The sequence below is a fragment of the Strigops habroptila genome, chromosome Z (genome assembly GCF_004027225.2).
Source record: "Strigops habroptila isolate Jane chromosome Z, bStrHab1.2.pri, whole genome shotgun sequence".
Lineage (NCBI taxonomy): Eukaryota > Metazoa > Chordata > Aves > Psittaciformes > Psittacidae > Strigops > Strigops habroptila.
Window position 1 is genome coordinate 34,135,393 of NC_044302.2, and position 25,760 is coordinate 34,161,152.

General features: G+C 39.4%; 1 protein-coding gene across 2 annotated transcripts in view; it reads right to left on the reverse strand.

Moving 5' to 3' along the window:
- EFNA5 (ephrin A5) overlaps positions 1-25,760 on the reverse strand; it is a 218,471-nt gene that overhangs the window by 30,747 nt on the left and 161,964 nt on the right. For both annotated transcript variants that reach the window (XM_030471089.1, XM_030471088.1), the window contains exon 3: positions 15,972-16,264. In XM_030471089.1, the coding sequence (XP_030326949.1) occupies positions 15,972-16,264 (293 nt within the window). The remainder of the gene's footprint in view (positions 1-15,971; positions 16,265-25,760) is intronic.

The following is a 25,760-nucleotide window of genomic DNA, read 5'->3' on the forward strand; positions in this document are numbered from 1 at the left end:
CCGACTCCAAAAGCCAAGGGGTCGACCTCGAGTGTCCCCTGGAGCTTTCTGCCAGAGGCTCCAGGTAGGACCATTCTCCCCAGCTGCGGTATAGAGCACATTTTTCACATCTGGCCCGGCCCGGACTGGTCCAAGGGCTACTGCATGAACTATTTCTCGTTTAATTTGTTCAAAGGCTTGTTGTTGCTCAGGGCCCCATTTGAAATCATTCTTCTTCTGAGTCACGTGATAGAGAGGGCTTACAATCAGACTGTAATTTGGGATGTGCATTCTCCAGAACCCCACAACACCTAAGAAAGCTTGTGTTTCTTTCTTGTTAGTTGGTGGAGACATTGCTGTTATCTTGTTGATCACGTCTGTGGGGACCTGGCGACGTCCATCTTGCCATTTTATTCCCAAAAATTGAATCTCCTGTGCAGGTCCCTTGACCTTATTCCGTTTTATGGCAAAACCGGCCTTCAGCAGGATTTGGATTATCTTCCTTCCTTTCTCAAAAACTTCTTCTGCCGTATCACCACACACGATGATGTCATCAATGTATTGCAGGTGTTCTGGAGCTTGCCCCTGTTCCAGTGCAGTCTGGATCAATCCATGGCAGATGGTAGGGCTGTGTTTCCACCCCTGGGGCGGTCGGTTCCAAGTGTACTGGACGCCCCTCCAAGTGAAAGCAAACAGTGGCCTGCACTCTGCTGCCAAAGGGATTGAGAAAAATGCATTGGCAATGTAAATTGCGGCATACCACTTGGCTGCCTTTGACTCCAGCTCATATTGAAGTTCTAGCATGTCCGGTACGGCAGCGCTCAATGGTGGTGTGACTTCGTTCAGGCCACGATAGTCTACTGTTAATCTCCACTCTCCATTAGACTTTTGCACTGGCCATATGGGGCTATTAAAGGGTGAGCGGGTCCTGCTGATCACTCCTTGGCTCTCCAGTCTACGGATCAGCTTATGGATGGGAATCAAGGAGTCTCGGTTGGTGCGATATTGCCGCCGGTGCACTGTTGTGGTTGCAATTGGCACTTGTTGTTCTTCGACCTTCAGCAACCCCACAACAGAAGGATCCTCTGAGAGACTGGGTAAGGTGGACAGCTGCTTAATTTCCTCTGTCTCCAAGGCAGCGATACCAAAAGCCCATCTATACCCTTTTGGGTCTTTGAAGTACCCTCTCCTGAGATAGTCTATGCCAAGGATGCATGGAGCCCCTGGACCAGTTACAATGGGGTGCTTTTGCCACTTCCTCCCAGTCAGGCTGATTTCAGCTTCCAGCATAGTTAACGCTTGGGATCCTCCTGTCACTCTAGAAATATAAATGGGTTTCACCCCTTGATACCTTGATGGCATCAGAGTACACTGTGCACCGGTATCTACTAGAGCCTTATACTTCTGTGGGACTGATGTGCCAGGCCATCTGATCCACACAGTCCAGTAAACCCGATTATCCCTCTCCTCCACCTGGCTGAAGGCAGGGCCCCTCTAATAGTGATCATAAAATTCTCCACTTCTGTCTTGTAGAAAGGGATTAGTATTCCTTATCACAGGAGCTGGAGTAAAATCAGCTCTTTCACTCCATCTGGGAAACTGCTCGCCAGAGACTGGAGCAGCAGCTTTCCTGGGAGGATCATCCTTGACCATTGTTCTCCTCTTCAGTTCACGCACCCGTTGCTCCAGAACTGAAGTAGGTTTTCCATCCCACTTTCTCATGTCTTCTCCATGATCCCGCAGGTAAAACCATAGGGTGGCCCGTGGAGTGTACCTCCTATATTTTCTTTCTCGAGCAGTAGGGCGCCTTCTGTTAATAGCTGAGACATGGGTTGGTACACGTGGGGAGCTGGATAGATCGGATAAATCGTCTCTCAATTGTTTGAACTCCTGGGACAGTTTTTCCACAGCTGAAATGATGGAAGGGGTGAGATTGTCTTCGAACTCTCGGAGTTGACGAATCAGGCAATCCACTGTTGGTGATACTCCGTCATTCCAGCTCATTGATGCCAATGTGTGGGCATATGATGATGGCGCACTCCGTGTAAGTTTCCGCCACATGGGTCGTGTACATTCGACTTCATCTGGATCTACGGATGTGTTCCTGGCATCCGGCCTGCGATAGATCATCTCTATAATGGCTGATTCCCTCAGGGACTGGATGCCTTTCTCTATCGTGGTCCAGTTGGCTGAGCGATTCGTAATATCGTCTTTGTAGGGAAACCTTTCCTTCACAGCTGCCAGGAGCCGCCTCCAAAGACTGAGGGCTCGCTTCCCTCTTGCAATCGCTTTGTCAATTCCTCCTTCCTTAGCAAGTGATCCCAGCTGCTTGGCTTCCCTACCTTCTAGTTCGTGACCGTCGGCCCCATTGTCCCAGCATCGGAGCAACCAGGTGACAATGTGCTCCCCTGCAAGACGGGTGAAACCTTTTCGCATATTCCGCAGTTCGGTTGAGGTCCGGGGTCGAGAAGTCACCTCTTCCTCTTCTTCCTCTTCCTCTGACCCACGTAGTAGTAACTCTTGTTCAGATGCTGTTGCATGTAGTAATGGCATTGGGTCTTCATCTTTCTTCACTTCGCGGGTTGCTCTTTGTTGGCTTTTGCTTACAGGGGCAACAGACATTGTCACAAACTGGACATTTGGTTTAGCTGCAGTGTTTGTCACTGTGGTTGGAGTGGCTGCAGTGCCTGCCACTAGGATTGGAGTGGTTGCAATGTCTATTGCTGGGGTTGGTGCAGCTGTTGTGCTTGGGAGTTGAGTAACACCAACAGCTGCCTTGTCTGTTGCTGTCGGGGTTTGAGTAGCTACTGTGCTTGTCACTGGGGTTGGTGTAGCTGCGGTGCTTGGAGTAGCTATATTGTCTGTTGCTGTTGGGGTTTGAGTAGCTGTTGTGCTTGTCACTGGGGTTGGTGTAACTGCTGTATTTGAAGTTGGAGTAGTTGCGTTGTCTGTTGTGGTCAGGGTTTGAGTAGCTGTTGTGCTTCTCACTGGGGTTGACGTAGCTGCTGTACTTGGAGTAGCTGTGTTGTCTGTTGTGGTCAGGGTCTGAGTAGCTGCTGTGCTTGTAGTTGGCATAGCTGCGTTGTCTGTTGCTTTGCCATCAGATCCAGAGACACTTTTTTCCCTTTGAAGGTGCTGGATAGTGCTGAGCAGGGCTCTGTAGGCGTAGGCCAAGCCCCAGCACGTTGCCATGATTTGTCCCTCTCTGGTATAACCAGGACGACAGCACACCTCGTTTAAGTGTTTTACTAGTTTTTCCGGATGTTGCACTTGTTCAGTGGTGAAGTTCCAAAGCACTGGAGGGGCCCACTGGCCTAAGTACTTGCCCATACTATCCCACACACCCTGCCACTCATGACTGTCCAGCCTCAGGGAAAATCTCCTGGTGGTCCTCCTATATCGTCGTCTAATCCTAGACCAGATTCGAACCTGATACTGCTGAATTTTTGAGATTAAACGAAATAGGATGTTCCTACAACGGGATGGCCGTGGGTAAAACACACTCCGTATGTTTGCCAACATGCTGATCCCCAGCACAATCAGCAGGCAGGTTTCAAGGGTACTCAAAGGCCATCTAAAACACTCAGAACTCTCAACTGCTGTTGCAAATAGGCTGGTGGGGGAACGGGGGGTGAAAGAGAATGCTTCCTTCGTAAGTTTACCCCCTGAGGAGAAAAAAAAAGATATGCAATTGCTAAAATATTTCATTATATACCTCCCAATGTATAGAGGTGATGGCCACGCTGGAAGCACAAACCAGACCAGTTTCATGATCAATGAGTCTATTGTATTACAAGTCATTACCATGAAGTACAGTGAAACAAGAACCTTAGCCCAGGCCCCCCAGCCGATAAACGCTAAAACAGCAAATAGTGGCTGTAAGTAAGGTACAACATGCTGAAACTCTGAGATCAAGCGCAACAAGTCTGAGAGCCAAATAATCACCATTGTGACGAGTAGTAACAATGAATGCTTATCACAAATATGATTAAGCACACTCTGGTCAGATCTGTCGTTATCTCAACCTTTCGTGCCCCACGTTGGGCGCCAAAAAGAACTGTCGTGGTTTGAGCCCAGCCGGTAACTCAGAACCACACAGCCGCTCGCTCACTCCCCCTCTTCCTCCCCCCCGCTCCCGAAGGGATGGGGAGGAGAATTGGAAGAATGTAACTCCCACGGGTTGAGATAAGAGCAGTCCCGCAACTAAGGTATAATACAAAACCACTACTGCTACCACCAATGATAATAATGATTAGTGAAATAACAAGGGGAGAGGATACAATTGCTCACCACCCGCCGACCGATACCCAGCCCGACCCGAGCAGTGATCTGGGCCTTCCGGGTAACTCCCCCTGGTTTATATACTGGGCATGACGTGCCATGGTATGGAATACCCCTTTGGCTAGTTTGGGTCAGGTGTCCTGTCTCTGCTTCCTCCCGGCTTCCCCTCCTCCCTGGCAAAGCATGAGACTGAGAAAGTCCTTGGTTGGAATAAACATTACTTAGCAACAACTAAAAACATCAGTGTTATCAGCGTCGTTCCCAGGCTGAAAGTTAAAAAACACAGCACTGCACCAGCTACTAAGAAGGAGAAAAATGACTGCTATAGCTGAACCCAGGACACATGTCTATTCTTCAACTATTTTGAACATGATAAGCTCAAAAAGTAGTATTCTGGGAAACTGATTTTGTCTGTCCAAAACACATGAAAGTGTGAAGGTCATGTTGGCAGTCTGCCCTGCATTGCTGTTAAACTCTGCAATATTCATTTTGACCTCTTTCTTATATTCTAGTCATTTCTTTACATCCTGTACTGAGTTCATGGACCACTCTTACAGTACTCCACAGAACTACTTGCAGATGCGCAGAATATGAAGCAGTCACCTGTACTACCTTTTCCTGGAGATCTAAATAGGGCACATGAAGCCATCTTTAGGAAAAAAAGCCATGATGTGGACAAAGAAAAAAGAAAGCATCAAGACAAAAGGAACAAAAACATGCTAAAATGGCAGTTAGACAGACATCTCACTTCTCCTATTGGAAATTTGGACTTGCCAAAAAATAAAGAAATGTGGGTCTGGTCTGTTTTCTAACCTCATTCTGCTTTGTTGATTAACCTGTTTCTGCTCTTAAAATTAATTACCCCATCTTGTGTCTCCACTGTATAATTTTAACAAGGAGGCAACAAATCATGCTGGCTGTGACGGTCTGCATTGAAGTGGAATATATAGTAAAATACAGTTTTCCTCAAATGAATTGCTGAAACCGTTAATCTTTATCTAAATGCCCATAATAACCCTTTTGTTGTCTGTGGCAGTTAGGCGAAAAAACTGTCTTTTAGAAAGCATTCTGGCAGCCAATCTGCTTGTTAATAAAACCTGGAGAAACATTTGTGATTAATATAAATTACTAATTCACTTTTAATGCCTAAATGTGACAGTGACTAATTTACACAGTTTCACTTGAGCTGCCACTGAGTACTTCAAGTAGGACTAAGAACAAAATATGCTGTTGCACTGGTTACGTTTCTAAGCAAAGCTACCACAGGTGCAGCACCACAGATAAGGAACTCTATCTCTGGCAATAGTTTCTAACCATGCTGGCCTATCACTCTGCTCAGGCCAGAGAAAAAGGGTCAGCAGCGAAAGCTACCTAACACCCTCCTATTGTAATTTGGAATGTGTGGCATGTTTTGTACAAATGTAGAGGCCAGTTACAACAGTGAAGCTGTGAGGCGGCTGTTGCTTCTGCTGCCTAATTGGCAGTGGTTTTTTTAGTGTCATAATGGGAGACAGCTAAAGTCCTCCCAATTTAAGTTCGAAATGCAGTATTGCAGCAAAGAACGTGGGCTGCAGTGTGGGCACTTCACAGCATACCATCAAACAGCTGTCAAGGAGAAGTTTCATTCCTCAGAGGCAGTCTTGTGATTGCAGTTATTACTCTAGTGAGAACCAGGTAAGAGATACAGCACGATCAATGGTGGAAAATGAATAATACCTGCATTTCAAGGCTTTAGACACCTGTTTCGACAGCTAATAACTTTGGCATGTTCTAAATGTATTTTAAATGTATTCTTATACCTGATTATTCATTTGAACCTCCAGTAGCATTATATTTTGCCTGTTTATATTCAACTGCTAATAAAATAATTTTAAAAGCCTTGTGAAATATAAGAAAATTTGAGAAGAAATTGCTAAACAATAACCTACCTGTGTCAGTTGCGCATGTCTGAACTACACAACACTCATCATACTCACTGGAATGCACCTTTATTTTAAACAAACATATGCTTTGCTTCTGCTTCTCTCTGAGAAAGAAATACATTTTCTACCTTGTTGATGTACCTATGGAGTTTCGACTATGCCATTCCTTCCTACTACTTCTTAATGCTGTTTATAAGAAGGACCTAAGGAGGTCAGATGCCACCTCCATGAAGCACCAATGGCAAAAACTGAGAAAAAAATCCATTCCTCTGGTGAAAAAAAAAAAAAAATCATGTCTTTTCTGTGCATCACCAGCCAGAAGCCAAGAGGTGTTAATATTAAGCCCTCTTCAAGAGGAGAGGTTGCATTCTTTTACAGACCCCAGGATGCTGAAAAAAGACATAACTTTTTCAGCCTGAGGCTAGTTTATTTCTGCTCAAGATTTCTCGGTTATGTACAGATAGCATGCCCTGCTGTAGCTGCCACTAGGGATCCTGACTTCAGTCCCAATACAGGGCTCTATGCTGTAGGAGAGTGCATTCTTCAATGCCCCCACAGCTAAACGCCTTCTGCAAAAGCCGAAAATATTAGAGAGAAGTAGTCCACATGCAGTTTTTAATGATACAGGCATCAAGATACAGGAAGATGACCAGTATTACCAAAAACAGATGCGTCAGAAAACACATAAAAGGAAATCTAAGCTCGTATCTTCAACAATATCCACCCCTACAGCTCTTAAAACATATGTTAAGCCATTCTAGAGTATTTTTTCCCTGAACACATTTTGAACGCCATCACTACTGAATTGTCAGAGCTCTTTGAATTGATTAATATACTGCTGTTCTGATTATCCTTCAAATAATTAAGATCATTTCACCCCCAGAAGATCAGCAACAGCAACGCTATTCCCCATATCCATCATCAGGAGCCTGGTTACTTTCGTGCACAAAGGTACAGCACGAGTGAGATCCTGATACACCTTCAAGCCATTCTTAATTCCCTAAAGCAGTGCTGTATCTAAGGTGGCTATACCTCTTGATACTTACAGTATTAAATATCCATGATGTAAAAGAGAAACCAGGGAGATTTTAGAGACAGTAAAAATCTCATTTGGCCAATAATGTAGATCTGAGGATGACCTACTGCTTTCCTGAGGGAAAGTGGAAACATTTCAATGACTGAAAAGATTTTTCTGTAATTTTTCAGAATAAAGCACATCTATGCATTTCTGAATACTCTGTGAAAAATCTGATTCTACATGATTTATTCTACTTGTCAAGAATCTTGAAGATAACATAATTAACTGCATGTGCCATTTCTGGCCCAGAGTCTTGTCCACCTTGTCTGAGTAGTATGCATTACTAGGGAATAAAAAGAAAAGTTATTGAGAATTCCATAATATTCTTCTATTTTACAGCTTCCTATAATATCAGAGGGTTAGGTAGCTTAGAAACATATCTGCTTCTTTTAAATCCAAGTATTATTTATGAAAATATGGAGTTTAATGTTGAATATTAACCTATGAAACTAGATCATTAACCAATTGCTCAGCATGTGGAAGCATTTTCTCACTGAGGGAGCTTGGGTTTGGTCTATTGATTGCAGGCATGCGTATACACTCAGTTTGTATCATGACACAGACAGTATCAGCAGAGAAAGTGCTGCCTTGGTGAGTTAGTCTGAGGAACAGGGAGACTAACATGCTGATGACATGGAAGCAATGAAGTACAACACTGTTATTCCAAATGTCACTGCTACGTTATTTCCATTTCTGTTGGCATCTGCTCCATGTTACAAAATGCGTACTTCTAATACAACAGCTCATTAAACAGGTTTCAGTTTGCTCAGAAATCAAATTAGAACAGTTACAGAGTCATAAGTCCGCATATAATTATTAATAATACTCTCCACTTCTATGAGTTCTTCCATCCAAGGAATCCGCATGCTTCACCTTATTAATTTCATAACATCCCAGTGAAGGGCCACTGCAAAAAAGCCTCACCCATAGCCACCTCTGAGATGTTAAAGTTGTAGCCGCTGAACACAAAAACTGATTTAAAGCAAGGAATGATGAATGGTCCATCATGATTTAAAGGGCTGTATTTCATTCAATTGTACCTCCAGCAGAACACTGGAATATAAATACTTCTAAGAAACTTGTAATGGGATTTTTACAAGAATCATCAATGTTAAAAATCACAGTAATCCACAGCCACTAGCCTGGAAGATTTAGTCACTATTTGCCTTAAGGCAGGTGTGCCACATATGGCCTTACCAAGTTCCTAATGCTTCTTGGTGGTCTTTTACCCACAATCTAGCTGATCTATGTTTTTAATGCTTGTGATCTGATGGTCAAATAACAACATTCAATACATGCTCTATTTTCCTACAGAATGAACTGACCTTCATTAGTATGTTAGATGAGAAAGAAAAAAAGACAAGAGGAAAGAAATCCTGTCTCTCATCCTTTCTGTCTGTGGGCACTCCCTCATTCCTCAAATGTCTAAAATCAGTACTTCAGTAGAAAGCAACACAAGTCAGTGGTCATCCTACAGGGATAAAAACCTTACAAAATATGCTCATGAGACAGCTTTCAAAGTTGCAGTTATACAGTATATCCTTCTTTATATGTAAATAGAAGTTTTTATATTTATGCTGCTGTCAGAGCTTAACAGCTCATGAATTTTTGAAGAACATGAATCCAAACCATCTTTCAACTTGTTATCTGAAAGACTTTCGTTCCTTTTGAAATACTCAAAAAATAGACACCAGCACTTCTGTGAGTTTTCTCTTCATTTTCTTTTATGGATTTCTCCTGAGTCCCAAATTATTCAACAGTTTTTAACGCTGCCTTTGAGGATTCTAAGAACACTACCAGCATCAAAATCTATTAGACACTGGTGATTGTTTCTGTTTTCTTTTTAGCGGGACCAGCACTTAATTCTTCTGATGCTTTCTAACAGAAACTAGTCCTTTAATCTACACACTAGGCTAAGCATGAATCTCCTTTAAAGGTCACCTTCCTTGTCTGTCTAATCACACAAAAATATTTTTTTAAGTATGCATTTATCAAACCCTTTTAAATGCTTTGATTTCATTCGGAACATCTTGAGTGATTCTAGTAAACCAGCTATCAAAGCAGGATTCATAGTGGAGTGGCATATCTGAGCCCACTGTTGTAAAAGTAGCATCAGTGTTTATGCTGATCAGATCTTGACTGAAAGGTTAATGGGTTACCTGGCAATAAATAATGTTTCCCCAAAAGAAACGGGCAATTAACACACTAAAAGTGTTTGTAACTCCCTCAGCATCCTTTAATAACATTCTTTAGTTAACCTTCATTTTTTAGTTTTTGATGTGCACCAGAATGTCCAGAGACAGAGTTCCAAAAGCGATCTTCTGACCTCAAGTCTTCAAAAAGCAATGAGAAAACACGAACACTGGCAATACCTGCATTAAGTAACAGCTGTCAAATTGAAGACAAATGGTTTATAATTTGCTGAAAGACAAATCCAGTCTTCACTTTCAAAGCAAAATATCTGCTATTCAAGTCAACCATTTCCACAAGTAGAAACAATTCTTAATAGAAGCTTAGCCTACAGAGTTAATACAGGGACTCTAGTGCCCACAGTATAAGCTGAGTATGGCTTGACAAGACTTACCGTCAATCTGTTCTACTCATTTCTCTAGACCTCGTAGAACTCTCTAAAGCTAAAGTCCAAACTTTACCCTAAGATAAATCTTTGAGTTTGAGTCCCAGTTTTGACAGATTAAAGTGGGGAAAATATCCATACCAGGCCTTTTACAACAAATAAGTTATATATATGAAGGAAAAAACCCACCCAAATAGGGGTTTTGCTGAAAGATCTTCTCATACAATTGCAGACTGTGCTCACTGAAAAAAGCAAAATAATCTGTTTTCATGTACGAATAGTCTTATTTTGTCCTACAGAAAACAGCTCCATGGGTATTGGTCAAGAAGCCACAGAGATTTAGCCAAGGACTCCGTGAGACAAGCAGCATTAGAAGTGTACAAAATGTCCAACTGGCTGAACAAGTAGACGCACAAGGTGCAAAATGGCTGACTGCAAGAGATGTCTAGTCTTTATTGTAACTATAAGCAGAAGAACAGAAACTCCCAGAAACTGTATTTGCCAATAAATTAAGTATTGCTATTAAAATGGAAACTAATTTCTTCACTACAACTGTAAGGACACTCTGAAAAAGAATCAGAATTAAGTGCACTAGTGAACATCAAGATGCAATTCTCCCCTACATAACGGCTACTTTAAAATCAGGCTGACAGTGTGTTTGCATTTACATAGGTAAATGCACAGATAAAATGTTCACTTTATTTTCTCTGAGTTTCCCAAATGGTATAATTTGCCTCTTACGTCAAGGTCAGTTTGCTGGTTAAAAGATTTGTCTTTACTAGTATGCCTTCTTACAGAAAAAACATATTCTGATGATTTTAAGATATCTTTACAGCTCTGAGACAAAAAACCAGTAAGCCTCCCAGAAATTAACAGCTAGAGGACAGCAAGAGAGACTGAAAAAAAAAAAAAATAGCACAAACAAACACTCAACACTTAACCACACACTCATGAAACATGGCAGAAGGGAGAAGAGGGAATAAGCTCAGCTTAACTGTCATCAGAGACTTACTGCTTCAATAAGAGTTCAAATGGAAACCTTATTAGTAAGATATGCTAACTACCTAATTAATAGACAAAAGAAAGAAAAAAAAAAAGAAGTGAAGGTATTATAAACATTTTTTTGTACTACTGTATTTCCTTAAGATCTTTTGAATCAGAGAAGCCTCCAGAGGTGGTTGCAGAGAGATGGTCTGACTATCTGGCAGCTGTTAGAGAAAAATTACAGCAGGATTCAAACAATTTCACAGTTTTTGGAACATGGTGAGGACAACTTCCAGTCACAGAGATGGAAAAAGCTAACAGAACAGAGACAATTTTATATTCAAAATTATGAAAATCACAAGCTTTCTTATAGAAGCAGCAGCTGTGACCATCAAGGTGGAATATCATTTGAACAAAAGCCTTAAGGAGATAAAAGTCAGAAATTTCAGGAAAAGAAGTAATTAGTGCAGAGGAACAAGGATGTTGGTGTACAAAGGCAAGCATCAAGAAAATCAAGGAAATAGGTAACAGCAGGCTCTCTGGGAATATATTCTGTGAGGAACAGGAGTACAGGAGAGCTGGATGTTATTAACAAGTGTATGTACAACTGTAAGCAGAGCTTTACAAACTCAGTTTCTTAATTTAATCACAAATTTAAGAATTATTTAAAAATATTATTTATAACCATAACTGAATTCAAATCATAAAAGCATACTATCCTGGTGTATTCAGGAGGAATATGGTTACACTGAAACTTCCTTGAATGACAATCAGAAGCTTTATGCAAATAAATGGTGACAACAAAGCTACAGCAATAGTGACACATCATTAAAGGTGATACAAAGAAACAGCATAAACCTTTTGAAATAACATCAGAAAGACACAAGCATGAGATAAAGCAGAAAGAAAGAGTAACAAAAAATGTTACATAAATAAAACACAGGTAAGACAACAGGATTTTTACAAGATGAAAGGAGCTCTTTTCTCAATAACAATGAAAGAACCACAAGTTATGTTTAGATAGACCATATGTAAAGCCTGCTAACTGCTAAAACTTGCTAATTGCTAGCAAAAGACTTCAAGATCTCACAGAAAAAAAGAGAGCAGCAAGAGGACTATAAAGAAGAGCAAACCTACCTGGTCTTTCTTGGAAGAGGGTGTAAGAATATACAAATGACAATATTCACTGTGATCAAGTGATGAAATAAACTATACATATAAAATCTTGGAGGATAAGATGATAAAAATAGTATGGATTTCTTACGGATAAATCATGTCAAATACTGAATTCTTTAATGAAATAACTGGACTGATCACTCAGAAAACAGCATATGCTACAGCCTAATATTAGTACAACTTCCAACACTACAACAATGATACATTGCTTTCAAGAAAAGAACAAGAAAAGTGGTCTAGCTTAAATTGGCACGGGATCTTGATTCGGAAACTACGGTCAAGATTCTGCAGTAATCTCTAATAGACTAGTTCTTGATATGTCTTCATTTTTTATTTCGACAGCTCTGATGCATATCTGTCAAGTTGCTACTGGTATTTTATTCAATACTTAACACATTAATAAAAATAAAATAATGATAATGAAGTTAAAATAATGAAAATTATACCCTCATTTTGAATTACATAATTATAAACCAGTGTACATTTTAGGAATTTTTTCCCCTTCCTTGCTTTTGTGTTCATCTTCCTTTGCACAGTACCCCACATAACCTACACACCCAAACTTACGTTCCCTTCTGAAGGACATTAAAATTAATGTCATACCACTAAGTATTCAGTTTCTATGGTTTTTTTACATTTCGTTTGCTTCTGTTTCGGTAACAATGCTGTTTTGTCTGTTTTCAGGCTAACATACACTAACCTTAGGTGAGCACCTGCTAAGAACTAAGTAAAACTTTATATTTCAGGTCATGATCAATTATTTACTTTCCCCAGCCCCTCACTGTTCACTCCCTAACTAAATAAAAGTTAATTTCTCTGTAAATATTTAATAATCTTTTCTTCTTTCAAAAGTGAACTCAGTCAGTACTTGTTGATCACGTCTGCAATGGTGAATTCACTTTTTCAATGTAAATTTGATATCAGATAGTTTTTTTCTTGTATTCCCCTAGAATGAGCATGCAAAGATCTAAGATCACATCAGTAATATGTGCAGGCAATGGCATAACACAGAAAAATGACATTTTCCAAACAAACAGTTCAGAAAGACAGTAATTTTTCTCAAATTATTGTGTTTTCTGAAAATAATGAGAGACAAGTCACATACTTAAAAGGTAAACCATGAAGATCTTCAAAAAAAGCACCTAGCAGTAATTAAGCTAAATACCTAACCATCCACTTCATATTTCTGTTTTTCCAGAGGTCTAGACTACATGACGTATTTTGTAACTCTTGAATAGAATATTCCAGACTGATGGTACCTAGTTGGCCTTTCCTCTCTCCTCCAGAGCGGGCAAAGGTTTCAGATCTGCTGAGAAAAGGAAACCTTCCCTAGCAAAGCATGAATTTCTTTAACATGAAGAAGTCACATAAGGTAACAAAGGTGGTCTCCCTAGCCTGAACTAGAGCCTGCTTATAATCTTGATGAGGAAACAAGGAACAACATTTCACCATCTTGTTTCTTCAGCACAAACTAAGAGAAAAACATTCTAGGATGGACAACTCTCCCCAAGAGGGCTTGTATATAATTGTTAACTTAGTGCACAGTGCTTGCCTGCAACTCCTGCAATGTCAATATTGTTACTGTCTTCAGCAGAGTGAAGGATGAAGGAAAAAAATGCTTAAAATACGGAAAAGGAGGAAAAACATTTTTGTGTCTCTGAAACATGACTAAAAATTTAATTTTAGTGAATCAAATAAATAAGCTATTAGGAAATGAGTGTCTCTTTGCTGCTATTTTTTGCTATTTTACCTTTCATTTAAAAAAAAACCCAACATCTAAATGCAGTAGGATATCATAAAGCTCTTCATATTTTAAAACACTTTGGAACAATTATCTTGAAGGGAGCCCTTGACAGTTAAATGACTCAGTTGAATGAATCTTATAAAAGATACATAATGATTTTTAGTTAAATATTGAATTTAACCACAAATGAGGAAAACCAGGCATAAGCAACCTGGGTGTATTTGAACAATATTGTTTTGCTTGAGAGTTCAATGGGTTTTGTATGATCTAACAATGAAACTATTAGCTAGAGAGACCAAGTTGAAATTTCTCGTATCTTTTTCCTTCACTTTCATGTTTGGTTTTCACCTTTATTAGACACCTCTTTTTTTTTTTTTTTTTTTTTTTTTTTTTAATTTAGAAAACTGTCTTTTGGTTTTGTTATTCTGGGGTTTTTTGCTTGCGGATACTGATGCCATCCATCCCTGTGCTACATTTTACTGTGATCATGTGATGGTAAAGATTGCATTCCTTAGCTTAAGTATTCCTTCTTGTTTTACTGATGATGCTCAGGAACTGAAAAAAACAACCAAACCCAAAATGAAAAAAACCGAAACCAAACAAACCCCAAAGCAACATGAACTAAAAAAAAAACCCACAACAAAAACCAACCCTCAACAACAAAAAAACACCACCAAAAAAATCCAGTGCTTCCAGGGAGCCTGATATAAGAATTTCAAATCACAAAAACCTGCTGTTGATGTTAGTGGGAAGCTTTTGTGGGTGACATGGGTAGGACCAGGCCTACACAGTATAGATTTATTTATCCTAGAATATTGTCCATTTAACTCTGATATCTTTACATTATTTCTCACAACCATATTAAAAACCAGCTTTAAATAACATTCCAGTTTGCTTTTTAAGGTTATATTTATCATTATTATTATTGTTATTGTGCTTCAGCGTAAGAGCAAGGCATCGTTCTTTTGATGTTGAACCACCATTCATTTAAGGTCTTTGTTTGCTGGGAGAAAAGGAAATTAATGAAAAACTACCCAGTAGGAATGTATGTCCCTGTACATAAGGAAAGGGAAAAGAAAAATCTCAATGCTGAAGAAATGAGGCTGTAAAACAGGGATCATACATGCTCAGTTTCTCTGGTGAAATGAGGTGGAATGACTGTTTCACAGTAGAAAGGCCAGCTACACATACGAAGGCACTATTTATTGGGATCTACAGTCTGCCTAAAGCTTTCAACTTTCTAGTTTAGCACTAAAAAGAGAAAAAAAAATATTGCTGGAGAGGTCAAAACTTGTCAGGAGTGGAAGATTCAGGTAAAAAAACCAAACAAATTGATGAAATAAGACCTTTTGTTGGAGGAAAAACCAAACAAAACAGCTGAAGCAGCATCAACTGCACAGTGGGGTCAGGGAATAGAGTTTGCTTAACCCACTGTTTTTCAACTTCCTGATGTTTTAACTTCCTTATCCCCAGACGATATCCTACAGCTACCCTGGGTGCCTGGAGCAGCCTGATGCAGGCCTCCTTAGAGGAGAGGGCAGAGCTCTGAAGGGTGCTCCCCACTGCTTTGGGCAGCGAGTGTGAAGGCCCGTGAGCCCATTCATACTCTGCTGCTTGCCACCTGCTCCCACAGCATCCCGCATCACCTACCCTGGCAGAAGCAGCTTGTTTAAGAAAAATGGGGGGTGGAAGTGAAGGAAATAAAAAAGAGCCACTTGGGTCTATGCTAGGAGCATTCACCCTAAGAAATTAAAACTTTAAATATCACTGGAGTACTAACACCAGTAGCAATACAAATTGGAAATTACACAGACCTCACTGTGCTTGAGTAATTACTATTACAGAGGCAAGAGCATTTTAACTGAGCAAAGGATTAATTATTTTTCTTATATTTGTGGACAGCTTCCATCCTACCCTTCTTGCCCCCACCTCCTCCTTCGCCACTCAGAGTGCTGGAATAAACATAATAGTGCGTTTTGCTTTAAAAGTCAGCCACGGTTCAGTGAACATGCTGACATGCTATTTCATGTGAGAAAAGAAGCTGTGATTTAATCTCACTTTCACTAGCTAGATTCCTAGCTAATGTATCTGGGAATAGTTAAGCCTGCATTCACTGTAAGACATCTGCATTATACCACGTTTGGCCCCCTGTATTTCCACACAGCATAGGTGAAAAATTAGCTAAGTTTCTTGCATCTGCTGTGCAACAGTGGTAAATCTCTATATACTCACAGATGTAGAAATATTCCCGGCCTGGCCTGAACTCAAATCCTAGTGAGAAGGGCGTGAAGAGCTGGAACTTTTCTGAGAATTTCAAAGGTCCGTTTGGGGAATGCGGCCGATTACATTCCCACCTCTTGAACCCTTTGGAAGTGTGATCACAGGAGCTGTAGCCATCAAAGTTCACCATGTACAGAACATAGCGTTCGGTCTTATCTTCTGGAACTGAATCATCGTAGTGAGGGCAGAACACATCCAGGTAGTCATTGATGCAGACATCAATGTGGTAGTCGCCCCGCTGGAATCTAAAAATCACAGGAAGAGGTTAGATGTAAGCACAGTTAACTCATGATAACGTTGTTGCAGAGTAACATTCTCATGAAAGGGGCAGCACTAATGACACTTCACTCCAGCCATGTGCATTTACTCTCAAAAATAATCTTTACAATTCACCAGAGCTATCAAAGACTGTTTATGCAAGACTATGATCTTACAAGCTTCTGGATAAAGGTTTTGCTCTCTTCTTTTACAAGAGAGCTAATTCTCACCAAGTTATAGCTACCTTTCCCTACAGTTTATTGAATAAAAAAATCAAAGTGTCTGCTTTATTTGGTTGTGGGGTTTTTTCTTGTTTTTAACTGAAGAAACAAGCAAGAAGCAGAGAAGAAGCCAAAACTGTACCAGCCTTCCCAAATCAGCATCTATATAAACATCTTCATATGCATGCATATAAATAACTCAAACATATCCTCTTCTCTGAATCAGACAGTAATCACCCCTATGCTGAAAGCTGATTTGACTGTGAGTACTTATAGTTACTACAAGAGCACAAACAGGTTTACTCTATCTTCATGATTAGCAGCAGTTTGTCAAGATGCAAAGAAAAGCCTCTATCGCTTTGTAAAGATACTGAAAAGCAGTGCATTTCCTTTGCCAAAAGTACACAGTGGAGACATTGCTCTGTTCAGATAAAAGGATTCTGGGATACAAATTATCAGCACTCAGCCTAATGTGACAGTTCTGAATGAGTGCCAGCTGAGAAATGCAGTGCAAGGCACCAGCCCAGATACACTTTATTATTACTATTATTATTACTGAGAACTTCTTAGAGATGTGAGATTATTGTTTTCCTGGTGACAGGGAGGGTGTCCTTTTTTCTCCCCTCCATGTTTCACTTACATTACTTCTCTAATGCCTGCCATAGTATCTGGAAGAAACCATGGGAACAAATTCACTGCCTCCATGGGAGCTTACACCATGATGGATTTAATGATTCCATAGACCGGGTCTGTAAGTCTATCAAACTCCCTGGGGCAGCCAAAGAAACCAACCACTGACCTACTCCACTTCAGGCTGACTGGGCTACTTGTAGCTTCTCTTTTTCATGGCTGCAGTTGTCAAGTGTACCACAAAGGAATAAAAAGGCCATGACAGATTTAACTATAATACTTCTTTTTAGCTGAGGGGCATATTTTAAACACCTGATGGGCTTGAAATCTGCCATCTGGATCCTTCTATCTAATTTCAGAGAAAAAGCAATAATCTGCTGGCCCTCCAAGGATAAATTCAGAGCAAACTACACATTTTCATACCCTTACAATAATTTAACTTCAATAAAATAACTTTTTAAAGGAGAAAAACTGAACACGCATCAACGCATGACATATCTGTATAATTTCAGCCAGTGCACAGCCTTACAGTTCCATTCTGTAACATGGAAAAGCCTCTCGGAACCACAGTTCTTCCAGGAGAATTTACATTTATCTAAATCATTAGGTAAAAATGTGTTTTTGTACTCCAGTGCTTTCAAAACCTGTCACCTGAACAGATACTGTCCTAACAGATTTGCAGTAATGTACTGTTTTCAAATTGGTGTCTGTTCTCTGTATCAGCTAGCAGTATGCCATTTCTTACAGGTTATGAAAAAGGTATCTAACAAGTTACGAATAAGAGAGCCACATTCTGGCAGTGATTTTTTTTTTAAATTACAGTTTTAATAAGTAGAAATTAATATCTATTTTTTATATGTGTGTGTGTTTGTGTATGTGTGCTTTTTTTTAACCATGCAGGTGACAGACAGTGCAGCTTTCTTAAGGGATTCTCAAAGCTACCTCTTATATCAGCTTGTGCCTTCACAATAATGCTTAATTACAGTTTTGTGACAGAAACGATATGCTTTCAGAACTACACTTATGTAATTCAAGACATCCAGGATCAGTATGGTCTCCTTAACATCAGACTTTCAAACAGCCTTGTATGAATTGCTTCTCCTCATTCTCTGAAATTAGTAGAGAGAACTTGAGTCCAATTCTTCTGGCCTGTTTAGGCCCAAAGTACACTGGAATGAGATGGATCACACTCTGGAAGCAGCTATTTCTCTCCTTTAACCAAAAGGAGAGTCTAGACAGACATTTTCCAGACAGACTCTGTGTTCTGAACAGCTGAAATTGAAGAGAAGAATCCGACTGCACAGGAGGAGATGGAGATGATAAGTACAGAGAGACAGACACCTGCGTTTGTGATCACATCTTAAATCCGTCTTAGCAATGAAATCAAACTTGTAATCTGCACCAGGTGAGTGGTTCTACCCAATAGTGCACACAAAGAGCTCATCTGACTCCCTTCTGACAAAGTCCCTACAGTATTCTTGTTAAACAAACAAAACCACAACACAACCATCCTCTTTGATCACTCATGTTTTAGTAGATTCATTCTTATTTCTGACTTCCTAAGTGCTGAAGCAGTTGAGTGACCGCTGCCTTGTCAGAAACATGGAAAGTAAGAAGCAAGCGCTGCCTGCAAAACAGGTCTGAGCATACAACCAAGTTCTTTTTATTGCAGTGTCCTTCCTTTTCTGCTCTCTATTTTCACGGTCATTCCTCATAGCCAGAAGGTGTTTACATTTATGCATCTAAAAACTGGAGAAGATGGTGTATATTTTAAGTGATCTAAACTGGCCTTTAGCTGAATTGCTGCCACAGCAGTGAACCTGGCTCCAGGGAAAACACGTACCAAGCAGCTCTGAGTGCAGACTCTTCACTCAATATAGTAACAGCAGTACTGAAGAAAGGTTATTAGCCAACTAAGCAGCAGCAGCCAGGTATTTATTTCCCCTCTTGTAGTATCTTACAGAAGTCAGTAATCAAAATCTCAGCATGTATACTGAAGAGATGTAGAACTGGTTTTATTTTTCAAAAAAAGGCTAATATCTCCAGCATGCCTCTTGGAGTGAACTGAGACCATTCTTATTTCCCCAGCTGCAAGGAGGTGTGTTGCATTTACCATCTTGAAGAGGAAACACAAAGGCCTCTAACCTGAACAGAAAGGCAAGGGATGTCCATGAGTAACTCACAAAAAAATTAATCAGCTGAGACTCCTCAAAGCTTTTAAAGGAAACACTTCAGAAACACATTTCCAAGAATTTTAAACCACATCCGAGAGGAATACGCTTAACATTCACAGGCTGAAAACCTCTTATTAGTAGTGTAATGTCAGGTATTGAAGTGAAACAAAAGTTCCACTTCAAACGAAAGCATTTATCAATGTTTAGCTGCCAACATATGCTAAGGAGCACAACATATGAAGGGAAGGTAGAACCCATTAACAAATATATTTGTAGAGATGACAGGAATAGCAGATATCCTGTTGACTGCATTTAAGGTTTAATAAGTTTGGTTTTTTTTCCAGTTCAATTCAAAATAGAAAACTTGCTTTCCTGCTTTCTCTAATAATGCTGCTGATGTACTTTTCCTTTACTCAGCTAGGTCTTCATCCTGTTCTGGAAGATCTCCATCTGCACTTGCACACCCTTCTGGAACCATGTGGTAATCAGGATCTTTATACAAATCTCATTACAAGTCCTATCTAGATGTTACGTAACAGAACATTTTGTTGTGGTATAAACCAACTGAAAAGGCTTCTCCGAAAGCCTGACAGGATCTACAAACCTTCTGCAAATCATGTCATTTGTCTCTGTGCACTCTGGCTTAAACACAGCAAAACAGCTATTCTTCAAAGACAATTAACCTTTGGTTTTTGTCAGGTGGCATTCAAAGAGTGTCTTGGAAATGTGTATAGTACAAAGCTAGCTATTGGGCGGTAGGGCCATAAAAGCCATTTTGAAGACAGAGACAGATAGTTAAGTAGCTTCTAAGCCTAAACATTTCCATAAGCAACAAACATCATCTTGCTACACAAAACTTGCATACTGCTTCCAGCAAAGACAGTCATACAGATGTTTCTGTGTCTGGCTCAAGTGCCACTGATGAAATGGTCAGGTATTCAGGACTCAGAGAAAGAACTTCGTGGTAATTTTAACCACAGAAATACAAGACTAGAAAAACATTTTCAGAGTAATTAACGCCTTCTGTATTCTGTTTATCCATTAGCACAAATGAAAGTACACAGACTGTGTGCACGTTTCTCTTCATAATTTTAAGTTCTGAAGCATATGTGGCTTATCTTGAATTTAATAACTTTGCTGGTCACTGAAACAAATGACAATTCATTTAAGCAGATATTTAGAATGCAGCAACAGTTCTGTTTGGTTTTTGTTTCTTTCTTCCTTCCTTTCTTGGAATAAACACTATAAAAATCCAGTTTAAGAAGAGCAAACGCCACTAATTGCCCATTATCATTTAGATAGATAAAAAAATGCAATAGCTTCTGCTTGTTGCTTCCCATACAAATCTGATTAGTTGTATTCCATCACCCTTCCTGTAAAATTGACACACCAGATGCTCTACTTCAAGATAACTGTACTGGAAAATTTTCTTTCTACTATGTCTACCTTTCTTTATTTCAGTATGTTCTGTCAAATGAACGTGGAAAGGCTTCATTGTGAGCAGGACAAGACTTCAAATACCTACTCTGACAATGAATTATGAAATTCTGGTCTTCAGAATTTCTGGCATCAGAAGGGCTCAGATGCAAATTCTGCTGCCTGGAGCCTGCACAGCCTATAACATCAATTTGCAGAGGACACTACCACTGCTGAATGCCTTACACCAGCTGCCTTGCTCTCAAATGATAATCTGAAATGCAAAGCAACATCAACTAAATTCTCTGAATCCATTCTTTCTTGGGATAAATACAAACCACAATTACCCATAGTTCTTCAGAAACAGCATAGCAAAAAGTTATTTGTCCTGTTTCCTGAGGAAAAAAGGCTTCTGTGAGCAGCATGTGCATATCCCAGTAACTGCTGGTCAACCAGCTCCTCCTTTTTTTACTTTTACTTTTTTTTTTTTTTAACTTTCACAACCACTAAACCAGTTTTAACTAAATTTAATGGAGCCAGGTTTCAGAGAGAAGTCCAATCCTAAAAGTATCATGAAAAAAGCAGATCCTATAAAAGATCCTATAAGTATCCCCACAAAGGCTGACTCACTATAGGTTAAATGTTATTAGAAAATAGAAACATCTCTTACAAATGCTCTACACTCAGGAAAAGCTTCAGAAATAGCTTGAAAATGAAGTTTGTTTCTGTTAGCTAGTTGTGAAACTGTTTGCTTAAATTATTAATAACAGAGAGATGAATATAAAGTATGTATTTGTATATGCAATAATACACAAACCTCAAACATTTTCTGGAAAATGCTGACATTCTTTAAAAGGACATTTTAATTGCTCTTAGGATGTGATGATGTCAGTTATTTACCATTCCACACTAGTGAGCTTACTCACAGCTTTTTGCTTCTGTTTAGGTGGCAAGCGTAGTGCACTAGACCATCCCAAGTTCTACTACATGCTGCTCCTGGAACACCACAGGGTAACTTGTGCCTCATTACTCTTTTAGGCAGTCCAAGCCTCCTCATTTCAACTAATTTAAAGCTGTTATGTGTGATGGGGGAAATCTTGTGGTTGTTAATTATCTGAGGGGTCGTGGGATTAAGTGTACCATTCTACTGCAGATAATTTTAAAAATGCTATTTCTGTGCTATGCAAAAATAATCTCTTTAATGCTCTTCTGCTCTTTTTACTGGCTTTGTCACAACATTTCCCAAACTCTGTTCCCATAGCTCTGCTGACATCAACAATGATTCTGATGCACAAACAATGAAGTAATCAAAGAGCTATTTTAATTTTAGCCCTATTCAAACCAAAAGAAAATTCAACATTTTCCAGATGCTAAGAGAAGTGGGTTTACTAACAGTAGCAAGTCAGTGACATTTTAGATCTCTAGCAGGATATTACTAGCCTGAGCAAGCAAACAAAAAAACCCTGTAATATAAAGGGGCTGTCTATGACCTTTTAGTCCTTAGGTTACAGTTTCACGAGTTAAGACAAGTTCAAAACACCATGAGAAAACACTATGTAGTAGAAAAAACACTGACTGACAAAACAGAAGAGAAACAACTAATCAAGGCTGTTGTTCAAAAAAGCCAGTTTTCAACAATTATGCCTAGAAAAGACTGCGAGTTAAGTACACAATGCAGAAAGAAACTTATTCTCTTGTCATTAAGTCCTCTATTCAATTAGCATTTATTGGAGTAATTAAACACTGGGAAAGGATGCCAGGCTAATTGTTAGATTATGATAATTACACAGCTTTGCTGTGCTACAGCTGATCAAAATAAGATGTGGTCACACGCATTCAGCTAAAGCTTCTCCACAATCACTGGGCTTCCATGGGAAACTTATTACTATAATAAGGCTACTTATTACTAGTTCATTATCAATCAGGCAGAGAAACTTATCATTTGTAACCTTCATTTTCCTCTCCCACCCACTCTGCTGGAACAGGCCTCCCTAAAGTTTGTTTCCAGGTGTCTGTCTTCAACTAGCTCCCTTCCATCACAATTACACAGCTGAGCAGAATCAGGCTCCTGCACTTGAAAGAGCTCTTTAGACTTCAAATTACAGTTTCACAACTGTCTGCAAGAGCCTATCACATTTCTTGAGAAAGCTGAGTGATATCCCTGCATTTCACTTCACGTGCATCTGCGAGAGATCTGCCTTCCCCTTTTATTCCTGCTATGTCCCCCTCATCTAGGAGATTCTTTACACTATTTGGGTGGGTTCAAAAGCAAAAACTCCAAACAAATTAAAATCAGAAAGAACAGAGCTGTATTAAGCTGGATTTCATGAGAAAAAGCCTCAGTTTTACATGGCCTGTCTCCCTGGAGAATCTCATGCCCTTACCCCTTCTTATCAGCCAACGGTACAAGAGAAACATTGTGCCTTCCTGTTTGGATGGCTGCATTTTTTTCTTGTTAAATAACAAGACTCTGATCAGTTACCATTATATCGGGTACTTCATACTGACTATTTAAATGAGTCAAGTGATCTACTATAGGGACTAGAACATGGGAAGAAACATGAAACAAATCAATTTGAGTTAGCATCTAGGTTTTTAAAGAAAAGAATTATTAAGCACTCTGAAGAGTCAAAGAATGTTTGGCCAGAACAGAAGACATCACTAAAAAATACCAAACTCATGATAATTATTTTTATTCTGCGCTAACACAAAAACTAAACCTTTTGAAATGTCAGAGGCACCTACTTGTGCATAAGCAATTGATCTGGAAACTGTCCTTAAATAAAACAGGCTAAGCTTTATAACACTGGTAAAGTAACTGCTCAGGCTTTGCTTTCTCAGTCTTCATTTTTCCCCTGCTATGAAAGTTTACAGCTATCCTGCAGGTGACCGCTTACAACCTTTTAATTCTCTTAACTTCCAGAACCAAGAAATCTCCTCAAAACCAGTATGGTAAAAGCATTAGATTTCTGGGGAGGCTAAAAAAAAAAAATAAAAAAAAAAAATCTCAGCTTTGGGTTTTTTGTGGGTTTGATTTGAGGGTTTTTTTGAGGGGAGGGGTTGTTGTTGGTTTGGTTCTTAGTAAAAACTGATTGTTGAAAATTTTTTAATGCGCCTCATCTGAAACACATCCTTTCCAAAATAAAGAAAACCTACATTCAGGAGGAAGCTTCAATTACCAGAATCATGGCAAAAAACCCCTACAAAACACAGGAGGAAAGGAGTAGGTTTCAATAGAAAAGGCATATGTCCTATTTAAAATGTAAAGTTTTTATTTAAAGAGTTCTTTGAATGGCATATGTTAATTCCATTAAATTCAAAGACCTGAAGTATCTTTTTTCTGATGTTATTGTTAAACAAAAATTTCAGTTACATCATAACAGTTAACAATGACACTGAATTTAAAGTACAGACATCTTTTATTTGGTTTTATGCTTTAGAAGCTCTTTAAGAAATAAATTCTGCAAAAATGTGTTTACTCCACTTACTGTTAATCACTTCCCTATTACACTCATAACTGTGTTTATTTGTACAGCTGGGTTCTATATTAGCTTTTTATAGCAGGCACTAGAGAAAAATATATGTTCAATGATAATGCAAACATTAAAAAATACAAACTAATTGCTTGCTTCCTATGAAGGAGGGAATAAACAAATCAACATTTATTTCCCACCTATAAATCTGAGTACTCCAGAGATTCTGAAGTACTGCAAGATCCTCACCCACTTAACTTTGTATCATTCTGCACCTTCTAATCGATGAGCTGGACATTTTCCATTCCGCTTGTTACGACTGTTTCCTCAGACCCTGCATTTGTAAAATTTGTTCAAAGCTGACACAAATGACTTTCACCTGATCTCTTAGTATTTCTCTTTTACTGCAGCCTCTAAAGCAAAGCACTCATTGCATCTTGGGGCTTCAGTGACACAGTCATGCTGCGGATGATAAGGGTGATAAAGGGGCACAACATGTCATAGCAGTGCTACCAAAGAGTTCAGGCTCTCATTATAAGCTGTCCCAGCTCTTATAGCTTTAATCCTCATGATTACAGACTCTACCTGGCTAACGATTTTCTATTGCTATGGGCGTTTAACTTGCAGAGATGTACGAAGGGAGAAAGGAGGGGAAGGTAAAGGAAGAGTCACTATTCTGTCAAAAGCATCACTTAGATTTACAGGGCAAACTTCAGTGTTGAAGACGCTAGTAACATAATCTGAAAGGTAACACATCCAATCAGATACTACAGGCAGCCTGAGACTTGTGTTTGGAGTCTCTAACAACATCGTGAATCAAAAATGATTGGGCTGAAGCCAGTCTCCTTGTTTCTTCATCTGTTGGTCTGGTGATTTTTTGAATTCCTGGAAACTTTTGGAATTTGGTGTACTACAGTCTGTGGACAGTGAGTTGTACAGTTTGGTTCCTGCTCCTTTCTCTGAATTTCTGAGCCTGACACCTGAGGCACATCTTTCTACCAGGGATACAATTTGTACTATGAATTTCATAGCTAAGAAAGTAATTTATAATATGTGATGCTGCATTGTTTAGAAAAAGAGTGATAATAAATTATACAGCTGATTACAAATGTCTAATCAAATGCAATCATCTTCAGATGTTTATCAATTGAACGTTTTCACCTTTCCTACCTGTAGCAGTCAGAGGCAAGAGCACACCTCATCAACCCTTCAAACACAAGATTTTGTGGAGACAAATTTACTCATTGGAGAAAAAGCAGATTTTTATTATCTCAGTTCATAATTTTAATCAAAATAAACACTTAAGATAAAGAATCTGCTAGATGTCTGTTTAAGTGCATCTCGCCAGCTCTCCAGGGAGGCTGCCACATAAAAAAGCCTAGACAAATGAAGGCTGCCTAGTTTTCTACTGTCTGCAACACAAGTTTAGCTAAGGATTGACTGTAACAGAATACAGACCTCAAGATCTATCCTTTCATTTTGTACGTTCTGACTCATAACAAAAATAATACGACTGAAAAGTCTTTCATTGCACTTCAAAGATATCTTAGACTTTTATATTGCTCAGCT